Below are 15,987 nucleotides of genomic sequence, written 5' to 3'. Positions count from 1 at the left end.
TCTAGAACTTTGTGCAATCTAATGGTTGGTTTCTGCAAAACAAAGCACACTGGTTTAACCCCGTCCCTTCCCTACTGCTGCCTAGGTAACAATACTACAAGTGAATAGCCTTGTGTATATGTCATTCTGCATTTTTGCCTGTGTATCTATCTATAGGATGGATTGCTGGGCCAACGGTTAAATTCCTATGTCATTTTGCTAGATGCTGCCAAATTTCTCTTCTTAGGGATGTACCATTTTAGCTCCTTACCAGCTATGTATGAGAGTGCGTGTTTCCCCAAAACACACAATGTGTTATAAAAACTTTTGGATTTTAGCCACTTGATAGATGGCAAGTGCTATTTCAGTATAGTTTTAATTTACTTTTCTCTTATGAGCAAGGTTGATCATATGCTCATGTTTAAGAGCAGTTTGCATTTCTTTTTTTGTAAACTGTTCTTTGCCCATGTAGTGTGTCATACTCTGTTCACTTTAGAATATATTTAGTGGACATGTCATTAAATACTGTTCAACATAGTTTAACGGCTGCAAATAATCCATTATTTGTTCATTCAACAACTACTTATTTGGAACAGCTGCTATGTGTCAGACAGGCCTTGTTGCAGGGAGAGAGAACACAGCAGTGAACACAACAGAGCAGCATCCCTGTCTTCAGAGGGCTTTTATTCTAGTTGATGGAGAGACAGTAATAAAATAAATATTACATACCCATATAGTATGTTAGATACAGGTAGAACATAATTTACTCAACCTATCCCCTGTTTTTGGACATATATTTCTGATTTTACACTATTATAAGTAAGGCACTGTTCAACACCCTTTTAGTTACCATCAATTACATTTTGATCTTTTCTAATTTGTTTCTTAGAAGATATATCAACTTCAGGGATTTTGTTGTTGTTGTTGTTGTTTTAACATTTTTTTTATTGAGTTATAGTCAGTTTACAATGTTGTGTCAATTTCCAATGTAGAGCACAATTTTTCAGTTATACATGAACATACATATATTCATTGTCACATTCTTTTTCTCTGTGAGCTACCACAAGATTTTTTATATATTTCCCTGTGCTTTACAGTATAATCTTGTTTATCTGTTCTACATATGCCTGTCAGTATCTACAGATTTCGAACTCCCAGTCTGTACCTTCCCACCACTCTCCCCCTTGGCTACCACAATTTTGTATTCTATGCCTGTGAGTCTGTTTCTGTTTTGTATATGTGTTCTTTTTTTCTTTCTTTCTTTCTTTTTTTAGATTCCACACATGAGCGATCTCATGTGGTATTTTTCTTTCTCTTTCTGGCTTACTTCACTTAGAATGACATTCTCCAGGAAAATCCCTGTTGCTGCAAATGGCGTTATGTTGTTGTTTTTATGGCTGACTAGTATTCCATTGTATAAATATATCACATCTTCTTTATCCAGTCATCTGTTGATGGACATTAAGGCTGTTTCCATGCCTTGGCTATTGTAAATAGTGCTGCTATGAACACTGGGGTGCAGGTGTCTTTTTGAAGTAGGGTTCCTTCTGGATATATGCCCAGGAGTGGGATTCCTGGGTCATCTGGTAAATCTATTCCTAGTCTTTTGAGGACTCTCCATACTGTTTTCCACAATGGCTTTCCTTGCTTCCCTCTCCCACTCTTAATGATTTAGATGTCTTCTTTTACAATTTTGTGTTTATTCTATTTGTAATTCATGGTAGTTATCACCTTTCCAGTTATGAGTTTCTCATTTTTGTAGCATCTTGCTTCTTTTCTATTTAGAGTAGACCTGTCAATATTTCTTTTAGCATGAGTTTAGTGTTGCTAAACTCTTTTAGTTTTTGCTTGTCTGTGAAGTTCTTTATCTCTCCTTCTATTCTAAAGGATAGCCTTGCTGGATTGAGTATCCTAGGCTGCATCTTTTTTTCATTCAGGACTTCAAATATATCTTGCCTCTCCCTTCTGGCCTGTAGTGTTTGTGTAGAGAAATCAGCTGAGAGCCTTATGGGGGTTCCCTTGTAACTCACTCTTTGTTTTTCTCTTGCTGCCTTTAGGATCATTTCTTTATCCTTGACTCTGGCCATCTTGATTATGATATGTCTTGGTGTGGGTCTGTTTGGGTTCTTCCTGTTTGGGACCCTCTGAGCCTCCTGTACTTGGATATCTGATTCCTTCTTTAGATTTGAGAAGTTTTCAGTCATGATTTCTTCGAATACCTTTTCAATCCCTTTTGTTCTTTCCTCCCCTTCTGGAACCCCTATTATGCATAGATTGGCATGCTTTATATTATACCATAGGTCTTTTATAGTGTTTTCACTGGTTTTTAATTGTTTTTCTCTCAGCTGTTCTGATTGGGTGCTTTCTGTTGTCCTGTCTTCTAGGTCACCTATTCGTTCCTCTGCATTATCTAGTCTGCTTTGCACAGCCTTTAGGTCAGCTCTCATCTCAGCAAATCAGTTTACTAATTCTACGTGGTTCTTCTTTATAGCTTCTATTTCATTTTTGACATATTTTATATCTCTAAACACTATTTCTTTTAGTTCCTTCAGTACTTTGATCTGTCCTTTTTTGAAATCTTGATCTAGTAGTCCATCAATGTGTATTTCCTTGATCGTGCTTTCAGGGGATTTCTCTTGATCTTTTAATTGGGAGTGGTTCCTCTGCTTCATTTTGCTCATATCTCTCTGGCACTGTGGCTGGTGGCCAGTGGGCCACTCCCCCTCCCGATGCCGCAGTCAGATGCTGCGCTTGGGTGAGGCAGGTGGGCAGATTGTGCGCCCTCCAAGCACCATGGTCAGGTGCTGTGTTCCTGCCAGGAGGGTGGGTGGCCCCTGCCCTCTCCTAGCGCCGGTTGCTCCACTGCTCTGTGCAGCTGCCCACTCTGCCTTGGGTTGGCGCTCCATAGGCAGGCTTGAGGAAGACCGTGGAACATCCCAGCCCCTGCTCTGTGCCAAATCTCAGCTCCTTGTTTGTCTTGGCGGTGCGCGTTCTCTGAGGTGCCAAGGCAGAAAGATCCTATCTGCCTCGGGCTGTAAACAAGTCTCAGTCCTGCCTAGGAGTTTGCGGAGCCCCCGGGTGCAGATTCAGGTCTCTGCCCCGCCCCCACCCAGGCACTCGCACCGGAGGAGATGGCAGCTGTGGCTGTGCCCTGCCTCCCTTCTCACGAGAAGCACCAGTAATGGCACCGGGGGTCTGAGGAGACAAAGGCTATGGTGCCCCTCCCCCCAGGGCACATCAGCCTTGTTGCTTTGCTTTTTTCACAGTTTATGGGGGACTGAGGTGGTTCTGCTCCATATCCCCTCCCAGCCACAGCACACAGCACCCTGCAGTCCCTGGGGGCTGCCTCAGTGCAGCCACCCCGTCCTCTGCCCGGCTTGGGCAGCCTGTCCCGGCCCCCAGCCGCCAGCTTGTGTCTCGGGCTGGGTGTCGCAGGGACCCTTTGTGCCCATTTAACTTAGTTCTGTCGGTCAAGGGATGCTCAGGGAAGATCTGAGCCTCAGAGGCTCCCCCTCTGTCCTGTTGGCCTCTCCATTGGAGGGGAGAGACCCAGTGAACAAGCGCTAGTCTCCCTTTGCTGCTCCCTCCCCGCGGGACTGGTCCTGCACTGTTTTGTTTTTTCTTCTTTCTTTTTTCCTTTTCTCCTACAAGACTTTCAGTGTCTTTGTCTTTCAAAGAGGGTGATGTTCTGTCAGAGTTCAGCAGGTGCTCTGGTTGGCTGAGTGGGTCCGTAGATGTGAGTTTTGGTGTATTTGTGGGAGATGGTGAGCTACAAGCGTCCTACTCCGCCATCTTGCTTCTCCGTTACTGAGTCTCCTTTTGGCAGTGTCAGAGATGAAATACAGTTTTTGGACAGAAGATTCTCTTCTGTCTGTAAAAAGTACAAGAGTCACTTTTAAGCCAAGAAGCGAAATGCACTTTTCTGTTGAGTTCTTAGACTCAAGCTTGAGAGATTAATGTTTATTTTTAAAAATAAAGTAGACTTTTGTCTGGGATAGTTCAGACATGACAAGCTTTTCAGATCCTGAGTTTATTTATATGCCTCGACCCTGTGACCTTCATTTGGTGGTGCTATTTATCATAGCAAAATTTTGAGCAAAAAAACTGAATGTCTGGAAATAAAATTTTTGAGAAATTTTTAACAATATGAGATGGCTTCAGCAATGCATGAAACTAAATGTGGTCTCAGTTAAAAAGAAAAAAATATTATGTGGAAAACATATTGGAAAAAATATCTCAAAAATGTTTATAGTGATTTGAGAAGTCTTCATTTTCTTCTTAAAATTTTATTTTCCAGATTTTCTATAATGAGCATGTACTTTCCAAATTTGATAAAATTATTTAATACAAACATAGCCTCTCCAGTTCTTGTACTCTTTGACACTGTGATGTTAAGTTAAAAAACAAGAAACAAAAAAACAGTTCTCTTGAGTCAGTGTTACTGCAGTGAGTTTATTTTTTGGATTAAAGAAATTCATGCTTTCTCTTCTTAGTTAAGGTAATTGCTCCTCGCAGAGAACCTGCTATTTACTTCATGTAATTTTTCTTTTCGATTTTGGATTTATTTCACTTTCAAGATAAGCTGACAGTGTGACAGTTTCAGAGTTGTCACCTCTCCCTTTATAACCATGTCAAGAGAATGCCCACAACTGGCAGCAAAGTATCACCTTCAGGCGGTGTCAGCACCTCTTCATCGGTGTTTAAACGCAGCAGGTAAAGGAGGGAGTCTGCTGGTTCGGTGTCCCTCTAAAGGACCTTCTTCCATGTTTTGGATTTAAATGACTTAAGTCTGATAGAATACAAACTTGTGGTTGCCAAGGGGCCAGGGGGTGGGAAGGGACAGGTTGGGATTTCAAAATTTGTAAACACTGACAGGCATATGCAGAATAGATAAACAAGGTTGTACTGTATAGAACAGGGAAATATATACAAGATCTTGTGGTAGCTCACAGTGAAAAAAAAAATGTGACAATGAATATATGTATGTTCATGTATAACTGAAAAATTGTGCTCTATACTGGAATTTGACACAACATTGTAAAATGAGTTCAACTCAATAAAAAAAATTTAAAAAATAATAAATAAATAAACGACTTAAGTCTGTGGTAATTCACCACCTTTAGTTTTACTTTTTTCCCCTCAACTTTTTATTTTGGAAATCTACTTCATAAAAGTTCCAAGAAGAGAGCATTGCACCACCCCTGTCCACTTCACATAGATTGAATTACTGTTAACATTTTAGCATGTTTACAGTCTCTTTCTCTCTTTCTACACACGTACGTATTTTTTCTGAAGCATTTGAGAGTTAGTTGTGGGCATCAATCTAATATGCAGACTTTATTCAAATTTCTCTTACTTGCCCACAGAATTTCCCTTACAGCTGTTTTTTAAAAATCGAGAATCCAGTCAAGAATTATGCATTGCATTTACTTGTTATGTCTTTTTAATTTTCTTTAATGTTGAATAGTTCCCTAGCCTTTCGCCTTTCACTGATGTTTTTGAAGCCTGGGTTATAGAATGTCCCTCAATTTGTATTCGTCTAACTGTTCCCTCATGAGATCTAGGGAAGCATTTCAGCAGGAATACTACATACAATGATACATATTTTTTTATTCTCTCTGATTTGAGCCACATGTTATCAGTTTATTCCATTATAGGTGATGTTAAATTTGCTCATTTGATTAAGGTGGTAGCAGCCATATTTCTCCACTGTAAAAGTTATGTTCCTCCCTTTGTAATTAATAACTAATCCGTAGAAGATCATCTGACACAGTGTGAATACCTGTTTCCCAGTAGTCCTTTGTACTGTGGTTTCGTATCCATGGATGATTCTTGCCCATAAAATGGTGACCTTCTATTTTTTTTGTTGTTGTTTCTGATTTGTTAGTTGGTATTCTTCTGTAAGGAAGAGTTTTCTTTTCTCCCTGCCTCATCTCTTTTTAAAAAATAGTTAAGGGTCAGTACAGATGGACAGATATTTTTTTTATTCAATAGGTGACCAAACATTCCTGTCCATTTTGATGCTTAAATTTTCCCAGATTTGGTTAGTGAGTTTAGTTGTATTTTAATGTCCTAAAAGATGAATTATCATATTTTATCAATTTCAAGATGCACTTTTTTCACATTAAGAAAACTTTTATTTTAGAAATCTTTTTCACATTTTAACAACTCTGATACCTAGATGCATCTTGCGATCATTGTTGGCCAGGTAGCAATCATGGCATTGTCCGTGCCTGCAAATGAGCATTAAAACTTGTAGAATGGATGTTAGTGACCTAGAAGAAAATCATGAAGATATTAGTAGAGTGGAAAAAGAATATACAGACAATATATTATGGCAAAACATGGATATCAGTAATGGTACTGAAATGTTTCAGAAGAGTTAGACATTTAGTATGAAGTTTTAATTCTTTATCCTGTTTATTCTAATTATTTAGCTTATATAAAGAATGATATATAACAAAATTATATAAGTAAATCTAAGAGAGCTCTTTAAATACTTTTTTAAACTTGATTTTAAAACTTTTTATAGGGAAATTTTCAAACGCATCTACCAGGAATAGTATAATGAACTCCTGTGTACCAATCACCTAGACACAACTCTTGACTCTGCTATTTTCATTTAATCTAATCTTCAATTTTTCATTCATTAATTTAAAATTAAAATTCTAAGTGATAATATTTCATAGGTTACTTGGCAGTGGGTTTTTTTTTCCTCAATGATTCATAAAATAACAATGTGTGTTTATAGTCAGTGAAATGTTCCATAAAATATTGTATTTGAATGGTGCCATATTGTAACCATATTGATTTTCTAGTTTTAGCTGTTACCAAACTTTTTACTAAAACTTTCCTTAGGCCCACTTTCTTCTATTCAGTGAAGTTCCAAGTGTGGGTAATTTTGGTTTTTGTTCTTTAGAGATTCCAGAAAGTGACATGGTGCCTGGGACCATTTTGGTGACAGAAGAAGAACTTAGTAGTTGTACTGAGGATGTATTTAAGGTTGGTAATTTGAGTCACTAATGTTTTTAGGTAATATTTGTGCTTAGTCTTTTAAAATAATTTTGCCTTTTTAAACTGGTACTTCAGGAATTAGAATGACTAATCTTAAATTCCAAACTATCAAAATCTTTTTACTTGAAAACTGGAAACTATAAGCTGTCAGTGGAAAAAAGTGGTACATTTTAAAACTCTGTCAATTTCATCATTTACACTTAACGTTGAACAGTTCAAATTCTCTAAGTGGCACATGCCACTGACGAAAGCATGGCTTTTGAAGAAATTGACAAAGGCATTTACAATACTGTAAGCTTCTTAAAAGTGTATGATTTTATATATATATATGTATTTCAATTGAAGTATAGGTGATTTACAATGTTGCATTAGTTTCAAGTATACAGCAGTGATTCAGTATATACATATACTGAATATATATATTATGTATATATGTATATATTCTTATATGTGTGTATGTATGTATATATATATATGTATATATTCCTTTTCAGATTCTTTTCCACTATAGATTAGTACAAAATACTGAATATAGTTCCCTGTGCTATACAGTAGGTCCTTGTTGTTAATCAATTTTATATATAGTGGTATGTATCTGTTAATCCCAAACTCCTAGTTTATCCCTCCTTCTCCCCCTTTCCCCTTTCATCACCAGAGTTTGTTTTCTATGTCTGTGAGTCTATTTCTGTTTTGTAAATAAGTTCATTTGTATCATTAAAAGTGTACGATAATATTGAATCTACTTTATAATTTTGATAGAATCATCATCATAAAGAAGGAAGTTTGAATAAAAGAATCCTGCAAATGACTAAATATATACTGAAAATGAAAAAATATTTATATAAATTGTATGGTCTCTATGATTACAATCTTATAAATATATATGAAGTACATATTTTTAGACAGAAATGGAATCCATTGTGTTAGATCCAGATGGCATTTAACTCTTTAAAGTTTATTTCAATAAATTTATAATAAATACTATTAAAGACATTTATACTAGTAAATAGCTTTCAAAATTATATTTTATGTAACAGGGTGCAGCCACTTTAGAAAATAGTTTGGCAGTTTCTCAAAAAGTTAAATGTGGAGTTATTATATGACCCAGCAATTTCACTCTTAGGTATATACATGAGAGAAGTGAAAACATGTTCATGCAAAAACCTGTACATGAGTGTTCATAGCAGCATTATTCATAAGAGCCAAAATGTGGAAACAACTGAGATGTCTGTCAACTGATAAATGAATTAAGAAATGTGCTATATCCATATAATGGAATATTTTTCATCCATAAAAAGGAATTATGGATAAATGTTGAAACATGGATGAACATTTAAAATTATAATTTTTTTAATTTTAAAAGACACCAGACCCAAAAGACCATCCATTGTATGATTCTGTTTAAATGAAATGTCCAGAATAGGCCAATTCATAAACACAGGAAGTAGGTTAGTGGTTGCTGGGGGCTGGGGCTGGGGAATTGGGAGTGACTGATTATGGGTGTGGGGCTTCTTTCTGAGGTAAGGAAAATGTTCTGGAGTTAGATAGTGGTGGTGGTCATACAACCTTGTGAAAACCACTGGATTTTACATTTTAAGAGAGTAAATTTTATGGAATGTGAATTACATCTCAAAAATTTTTATTCCTTATTTCTTATTTCTTTTTTATGGTGGTAAATTAAACATTTTAGAGTAAACTTTAAAAGTTTAGTCTGTTATAAAATAGGTCTAACATACTAAAAAAAAAAAAAGAGTAAAACATTCATGCACCAGCCACTCAGCTTAAAAAATTAAATATTATCCAGAAATTGACACAACATTGTAAACTGACTATACTTCAATAACATATATATATATATAAAATTAAACATTATCAATTCATTTGAAATCCTCTATCTACACATCCATGATCACATTTCCCTTGCTTCCCACCCAAAGGGAACCACTGTCCTGAATTTGTATTTATTATTCCTTAAGCTATTTTTAGTATTGTTATGCATGATCTTAAATATTATTTAAATAGCATTGTAATATATCTGACTTTAATCCATTCATTTCCACTGCTAGATGTTGTTCCATTATATGACTATATTACCATTTACTTGCTTATTCTTCTCTTGATAGACATTTGAGTTGTTCCCAGAGAGTTTTGTCAATCTGTTAGGTGTGTTGTGGTTTTAGGTAGCAGTTAGCTCTCTTACTATTAGTGAGGTTGAACCATTTTGTGTGCTTTGGTTCATTCATATTTTCTCTTCTTTAAATTGCCTGTTTATATATTTTGCCTGTTTTAATAATGGGGTTATTTGCCTATGTAAAATCTTTTTAGAGTAAATCTTTTTTTTTTTTATAAAACAGCTTTATTGAAATATACTTTACAGATCATAAAATAATGTTTTAAATATAATTCAGTGATTTTTCCATAAATTTATAGAGTTGTGAAAACATCACCACAGTACAGCTTTAAAGCATTTCCATCACCCCAAAAAGACCTCTTTGTGCCTATGTACAGCCATTCCCACCCCCAGTCCCCAAGCAACCACTAGTCTGCCTTTATCTCTATGGACTTGCCTTTTGTGGATATTTTGCATGAGGGAATCATGCAAAATATGTTATTTTGTAACTGACTTCTCCCCCTTAGCATCATGTTTCTGAGAGTCATCCAGGTTGCTGCATATATCAATATTTTGTCCCTTTTTATTGCTAAGTAATATTTCATTTTATGAATGTATACCATATTTTGTTTATTTGTCATCAGTTGATGGACATTTGGATGTAGAGTAAATCTTTTTCTAGACAGCTTTATGAGATATATTTTACATATTCATCCATTTACAGTGTGCAAAATTATAAAATAGCCAGGTGTGGAATGTTAGAAAGACTTGAAAGTGCTGGTGGGGGTAGGACTAATTATGACTAAATTTTGATATGGACCCCTCAGAGTATTCCATAGAAGTCAACAAATTGCTTTCAGAGGAAAAAGAAATCAAAGCAGCTTCTTTCTGGCAAGTTAATTAGCCTCTAAAAACCAGACAGATCGAGAAATAGTGAATCCTGCCATTTCTCCTCTTCTTGCCCCCCCAAAGCAGGGGAAACCCTTCATAGTTTGGTGAACAGTTTGGCAAATTAAAAACTTCCTGGAGAGGCAAGCAAAACATTAGTTTTTTGTAGACACTTGATTATGCCCAAGGACTGGGACTGAAAGCAGGAAGGGGTGTAGAAGGGTAATTATTCTCTCTACAAGGTTTTGGCAACTCAGCTGCAGTGGGGAAACAAAGGAGATGTGTATGTTGGAGGAAAATGGTAAACACTGTATAAAATTTAGCAACAAAGGATATGTTGCCTTTACTAACTTTCTGCTGATACTAAGTTATAGAGTACAGCTCAACGGCGGGAAATAAGGAGAACATCTGGGATGGTTGAATTGATCCAGCAACTCACTTGGTAACAAGAAAGTGCAGGAGAGTGTTTAATTTTAGAGAGGCATTTTGGAACATTTCCAACTCTGATTTTCTCTCTGTCTCTTTTCTTTTTAACAGATTTGTTGCGATGGAACTCACCTACCGCACAGTTCACCCGTTTAGAGTGCTCAGTTCAATGTTTTTGATATATTCGCAGGGTTGTGCAACCATCACAGCAACCTAATTTTAGAACATTTTTGCCCTCCCCTAAAAGGCCCCCATAACTATTAGCTGATCCCATTCTCCCCACTTTGCGTCCAGCCCTATGCAACCGCTAATCTAATTCCTGTCTTTATAGGTTTGCCTATTCTGGACATTTCATATAAATGGAACATATAATATGTAGTCTTTTGTAGTTGGCTCTCCACTTAGCATAATGTTTTTAAGATTCATCTTAAAGTATCGTGAAGCAGTACTGCATAGCTTTCAGTGCCAAACAGTATTCTGCGGTATGGATCTACCACACTTTGTTACCTTTTTATCAGTTGATGGAAATTTGCATTCTTTCCACATTTTGGCTATTATGAGCAATGTTGCTGTGGACATTCATGTGCAGGTTTTGTGTGTATGTGTGTTGTCATTTCTCTTAGGTGGGCACCTAGGAGCAGAACTGCTGGATCTTTTGGTGACTGTTCAATCTTTTGAAGTACTGCCAGATCCTTTTCCAAGGTGGCTGCACCATTCTACTTTCCCACCAGCAATCTATGAGGATTCCAATTTATCCACATTGTGGCCTACGCTTGTCAATATCCTTTTAAAAAAAAACAAAAAACATTCCTAGTAGGAGTAAAGTAGTGGCTCATTGTGGTTTTGATTCACATTTCCCTAGTGGCTGATGATGTTGAACAGCCTGTCATGTGCTCGTTGGCAAATTGCATGTCTGCCTTGGAGACATTTCTGTTAAGATCCTTTACCCATTTTTAAATTGGGTTGCCTTTTTATCATTGGTGGGTTGCAGAATGGGGCTCACTCTCACCAACAGCTCCAAAGAAATCCTCCTTGTCAGTCTCCCCTCGGTCTCCACACCTTTGGTCTTCTCTGCCCTCTTTCTGAATGAGGAGCTTTTATAGTTTTGTTCTCACCATAGTCTGGTATCCTTCTTTGGAGTTTTAAGTCTGTTTAAGTCTATGGCACCTCACTTGACATTTCCAGTTTAATGTCTCATGTCACCTGTGTGATGACAGCTGTCCATCTGGCTGCCATCTCAGTCTAACTGCAGGGCCCCTTAATTCCTCAGAACCAGTTTCATCTTTGTTTTATACAGTCCTGATCAGACTGCTTATCTGATTTTTAAGACCATAGCAGAATTAAAAGTAACAAATTAGAAGTTAGACTAACTAAGGGACAAAGACAAGAGTAGAGGAGCAAGAAAAGAGACAGAAAAAAATACCCCCAAAGGGTATATATTTGAAAAGCAGAGCAAGTTGGGGCTGGTATGTTCAGTGTACGTCATTTAAAAAGGCAGGGATTGCGTATAACTCATTTTAGAGATACTTCCTTCCAAAAGAGTTAAAACATAAATACATTTTACATTTAAAGGGATAAACTCTCAGCTCTGTGAATGAAAATTTTATGGCAGGACAGTTACAAGGGAAGGCCTTTTTACACTGGCATCCTTCACACACAGCAGGGAGTGGAGTGGCGTAACTCTGGTGGGCCAGCTGGAAAGTTCTCAGCAAGACAAGTGTATATACAGGTGTTGTCGGATTGAATTGAAAACTTGGAGTAGCACCTTGTACTTCATCTGCATAAATAATTCTCATCATTTCTATGTGTGTACCTTATTTCTGGTAAAAAAAATTATCTAAGCCAAAAAAGGGTGTGCACCTCCAATAGCTTTTAGTCCGATGGCTTCCCATTCTGTCTCCTTCTGCCTCTGTGTGTCTGGGCCCAACCTCCAGAAGGCTTGCATGCCTTTGTCCTCCCTGGTATGAGGGGGATTAATGTTTTTTCTTTGCCTGGAGAGGTGAAGAGAGGCTAAGATTGCATAGAGATTGGTTCTGGTTAGGGCAGGGTAAAAGAATACCAGTTCTTTCTGATTTGGACCTTTTCTTGCTCTTAAGGGAACTGGCCAGAATCTGATACTGGAGGCAGAGGGATGTTACTTTTAGTATTCCTCACAGTGCTTGCTCAAGGCCCCCTGAAGGCAGAAATTTTAGGGTAGGAAAGTCTACGAGGTACCTAATTAGTTTATTTTCTACATTCTCATTTCCATTTTATCTCTGTGTTTCCTGATTCAGGGAGTCTTTACTTTAATTATCCAAGTCTTTCCCTCCCCCATCTAATCTTTTTTTTTTTCCAAAATTTTCTCTTTTTTTAAACATTTTTTTTATTGAGTTATAGTAATTTTATAATGCCCCCCATCTATCTTAATGAATTTCTAATTAAAGTTTCTCTGTCAGATTGACTGGTGGACTCCTCCTTCTGAATTTTTAATTATTTGTGTAGAATTAATTAGAATATTACAATCTTAGAGCTGGAAGGAACTTTAGAAATAATTTAATATAACCCTTCTTTTTTTTTTTAGTAGACTTTATTTTTTAGAGCAGTTTTAGGTTCACAGAAAAATTGAGTGGAAAGTACAGAGAGTTCCCATGTATTCTCTGCCCTCACATTTGCACAGCCTCTCCCACTATCAACAGCCCACCTCAGGTGGTGTATTTGTTACAGCTGATGAACTTACACTGACATGTCAATATCATCGTAAGTCCATAGTTTACATTGAGGTTCACCCCCTCATATGGTACATTCTTTGGATTTTGACAAATTAATCCCTCATTTTATAGTAAAGGAAACAAAATCCAAAAGACTGTGAAGTCATTGTCCCAAGTCATTCTAGTGAGTGGCAGAGCTGGTCCAGTATCCGGGACCAGTATTTCTTTCTGTCTTTCTCTCGCTCGCTTTCTTTGTATAGAAAAGATAATATTTGTACATGGTACAAATTTAGCAAGTGCAAAAGGCTCTCCAGTGAAGAGTTAATCTCCTTCCCACCTATGGCCCCTCCCTAAAGGCAATCATTCTTTCTGGATGTTTTCATCTCCTATTGAACTGTGACCTTGAATAACATGGAAAGGGCTATAAAAAGTATCCTTCAAGGATGTGGAGATTCAAGCATTAGATTTTCTAAATGTTTCAGTTCGGATTCTGTGGTATCCCGCAGTGAAAAGCAGCTGACCATTTGAGTCAAATGGACCTAGGTTGGAATTTGGCTCCAGGGTTGACTATCCATGTGACTTTAGGTGACTTAAATTTGACACCTTGAGTTGCAGGTGGATAAATAATGTAAATTTTGGTAGGTTCATTACATTCATTAGCACGTAATAGGTGTTCAAAAACCTGTCAGTTCCCTTTCAGTTCAGGAAACCTCTCTTTTAGAAAGACAATTTGAAGCATTATGCTCTGAAAGCATGCGTAGTGCAAAATACTATATTAAGTAACAACCTGGTTCTTTTGCTTCTCACAAGTCTTAATTAAACTCAGTAAATGCATTAGAAGTTCTGGAACACTGCTATCAAAAGGATCACTGTGATATTTTGAAGGCAGCATTTGACTAGTTTAATCTTCAGCAGGAGTAAAATCAAGTTCCAGCCTGTACTGACTTTCAACGTTAGGATGCAGTCAGCTTGACTGTGGACAGGCTCATCATGTTTGTATTTCCATACATGTACATCCCTGCTGAAGATAAGGCCATACGTTAAGAAAACTGTTTCATTTACAGTAGCATCAACAGGAATAAAATATTTGGGAGTAAATTTAACATTTGCATATGGCTGTATATTTTACAAAATGTTTTAATATGAATTGTCTTAACCGATCCTCATGCTAAAAACTTAATGCCTACATTATACATGAGGAAACTGGGACCTAGAGAGGTTTAAATGTCTTATCCATGTTCACTCACTTAGTATGTGGCTTTGGGCAATCACTTAGGTGGCAGAAGCAAAATTCACAGCCACCTTTCCTGATTCCTGACTTCCCAGTGCTCTTTCGAGTCCTCTTCCACAGCCTCTAAGGGGTGTATTTAGCAATGTCATGGAAGCCTATGAAATGGGCATGTGAGGGCTGCTTTCAGTTTTGTTTTGCTTTGCAACAGAAACACATGTTTATTCTTAATACTCTTGACCATTTTGAGTCCTCCAAATTTTTCCTCTCTTTTTAAATTCAAATTTCCAGTCAATCTTTCCAGAGAAATTCAGTCCTCCAGACACTGAAGATAGATGCAGAACAAGCCAATATAATAAAATCAAGCCTTCTATTGTTCAATCTGCTCTCCCTTCCATGGCTGGAGTTCTGTGATTCTGTTTAGTTAATTTACACTGATTGAATACCTTCTAGCAACAGCTTGAAGAAGATAAAAAAATGAAAATAGAGAGGGCACTGTAACTTCCTCACAAAAATAGAGCTTTTAAGAAAGTCAACAGCAGTCAATCTGCTTTGTTCATTCATTTTTTGATTCAGTTAATCACTCACCAAAAAATGTACAAAAATACCTACTGAATGGCAGACATTCTGCTCGGTTTACCGATACAGAAATGATTAAGAGCCAGCCACTGCCTTTAAGGAGCTCCGAGTCGGGCAAATAGTTACAGTAGTGTGTGATCTGTAGTTAAGAGTATCCAGAAACATGCCTCTCTCACTTGTTAGAGCAGCAGTCCTCTACAATTTAGATGAAGGGTTGTAAAGCTTAACCACGGACGCCTCTTCTCATGGTTGGTCCTGTAATAGGAAGCCAAGATGCATCCAGGAAGGAATGTGGAACCCCCGGAAAGGAACGAGGAAATCTCCAGGCTGCCAGTGGGGTCATTGGTGCCCATCTGTCTCCTTGTCTAATCTGTTCTGAACCGCTTTGGTTGTCCTAGATCCATACTGGTCTCTTATGTTGCCCCTCAGCAATGTCCTACACATTTATACTGAAAAAGCCACAGGCAGATATGGAAATTATACTTTTCTTCAAAGCACCATTTCACCTACTCTCAGAGAGGCTTCTTCACATGAAAGAATTCAAAAGGTACTCTGAGAGCCTGTCTCTCCCTTCCCTGCTTCAGATTTCCCATCTCTTGGTATTTTGTTTGGTGATCCCAGGTTGTACAGATACCTCAGGTAGCCAGAAAACAACCTTTCGGCTAAACAGGATTTCATCTTTAAAGTACTAACTCCAGAACCAGTGGAGCAGAAAGCATGTGAGGAAGGGTTAGAAATTTGTTACATCTTGGCCAGGTAGGTTCAGTGTTTCAAAAAATTTTGAGTGAGGTGGGGATGGTTCATTTTTTTCAACTAGTCTTACCTCTTCATGGCTGAGGTACCAGAAAACTATAGAAGACAATGAGCAAGCTTGCAAACAAGTCAGAGAATGCTAGAGCAGATAGAACAGAGCTTTAAAGCTTGATTAATCCAATCTCTTTGTTTTCCAGATAAGGAAACTGAGACTCAGAGAAGTCAATTGTTTTGGGTTAAGTCTCTGAGCTGGTCAGTGGAAGTATTTCCAAACAGCTCTATGTGAAACTTACCCAAAAGTTAAACTGCTAAAAAAAGAAAAC

General features: G+C 37.4%; 2 protein-coding genes across 6 annotated transcripts in view; one reads left to right on the top strand and one right to left on the bottom strand.

Annotated features, from left to right (window-relative positions):
• The window catches only part of LOC116155737 (rho GTPase-activating protein 22), a 6,674-nt gene extending 5,962 nt beyond the window's left edge, over positions 1-712 (bottom strand). The window contains 1 exon segment of the mRNA XM_064488627.1: positions 709-712. Coding sequence (XP_064344697.1) covers positions 709-712 — 4 coding nt within the window.
• Positions 713-6,693: 5,981 nt separating this feature from the next.
• The window catches only part of LOC105102803 (anthrax toxin receptor-like), a 45,247-nt gene continuing 35,953 nt past the window's right edge, over positions 6,694-15,987 (top strand). For 2 of the 5 annotated variants that reach the window (XM_064487926.1, XM_064487925.1), the window contains exon 1: positions 6,698-6,981. Coding sequence is in view for 2 of the 5 variants with exons in the window: in XM_064487924.1 (XP_064343994.1) it covers positions 6,971-6,981 (11 nt within the window). In the remaining 3 variants the exon portion in view is untranslated. Of the gene's footprint in view, positions 6,982-15,987 lie in introns of all 5 variants that reach the window. The other 3 variants (XM_064487924.1, XM_064487922.1, XM_031460922.2) reach the window with 3 other exon arrangements.

This window comes from Camelus dromedarius, chromosome 8 (genome assembly GCF_036321535.1).
Source record: "Camelus dromedarius isolate mCamDro1 chromosome 8, mCamDro1.pat, whole genome shotgun sequence".
NCBI lineage: Eukaryota > Metazoa > Chordata > Mammalia > Artiodactyla > Camelidae > Camelus > Camelus dromedarius.
This window is presented reverse-complemented; position numbering and strand designations above follow the sequence as displayed.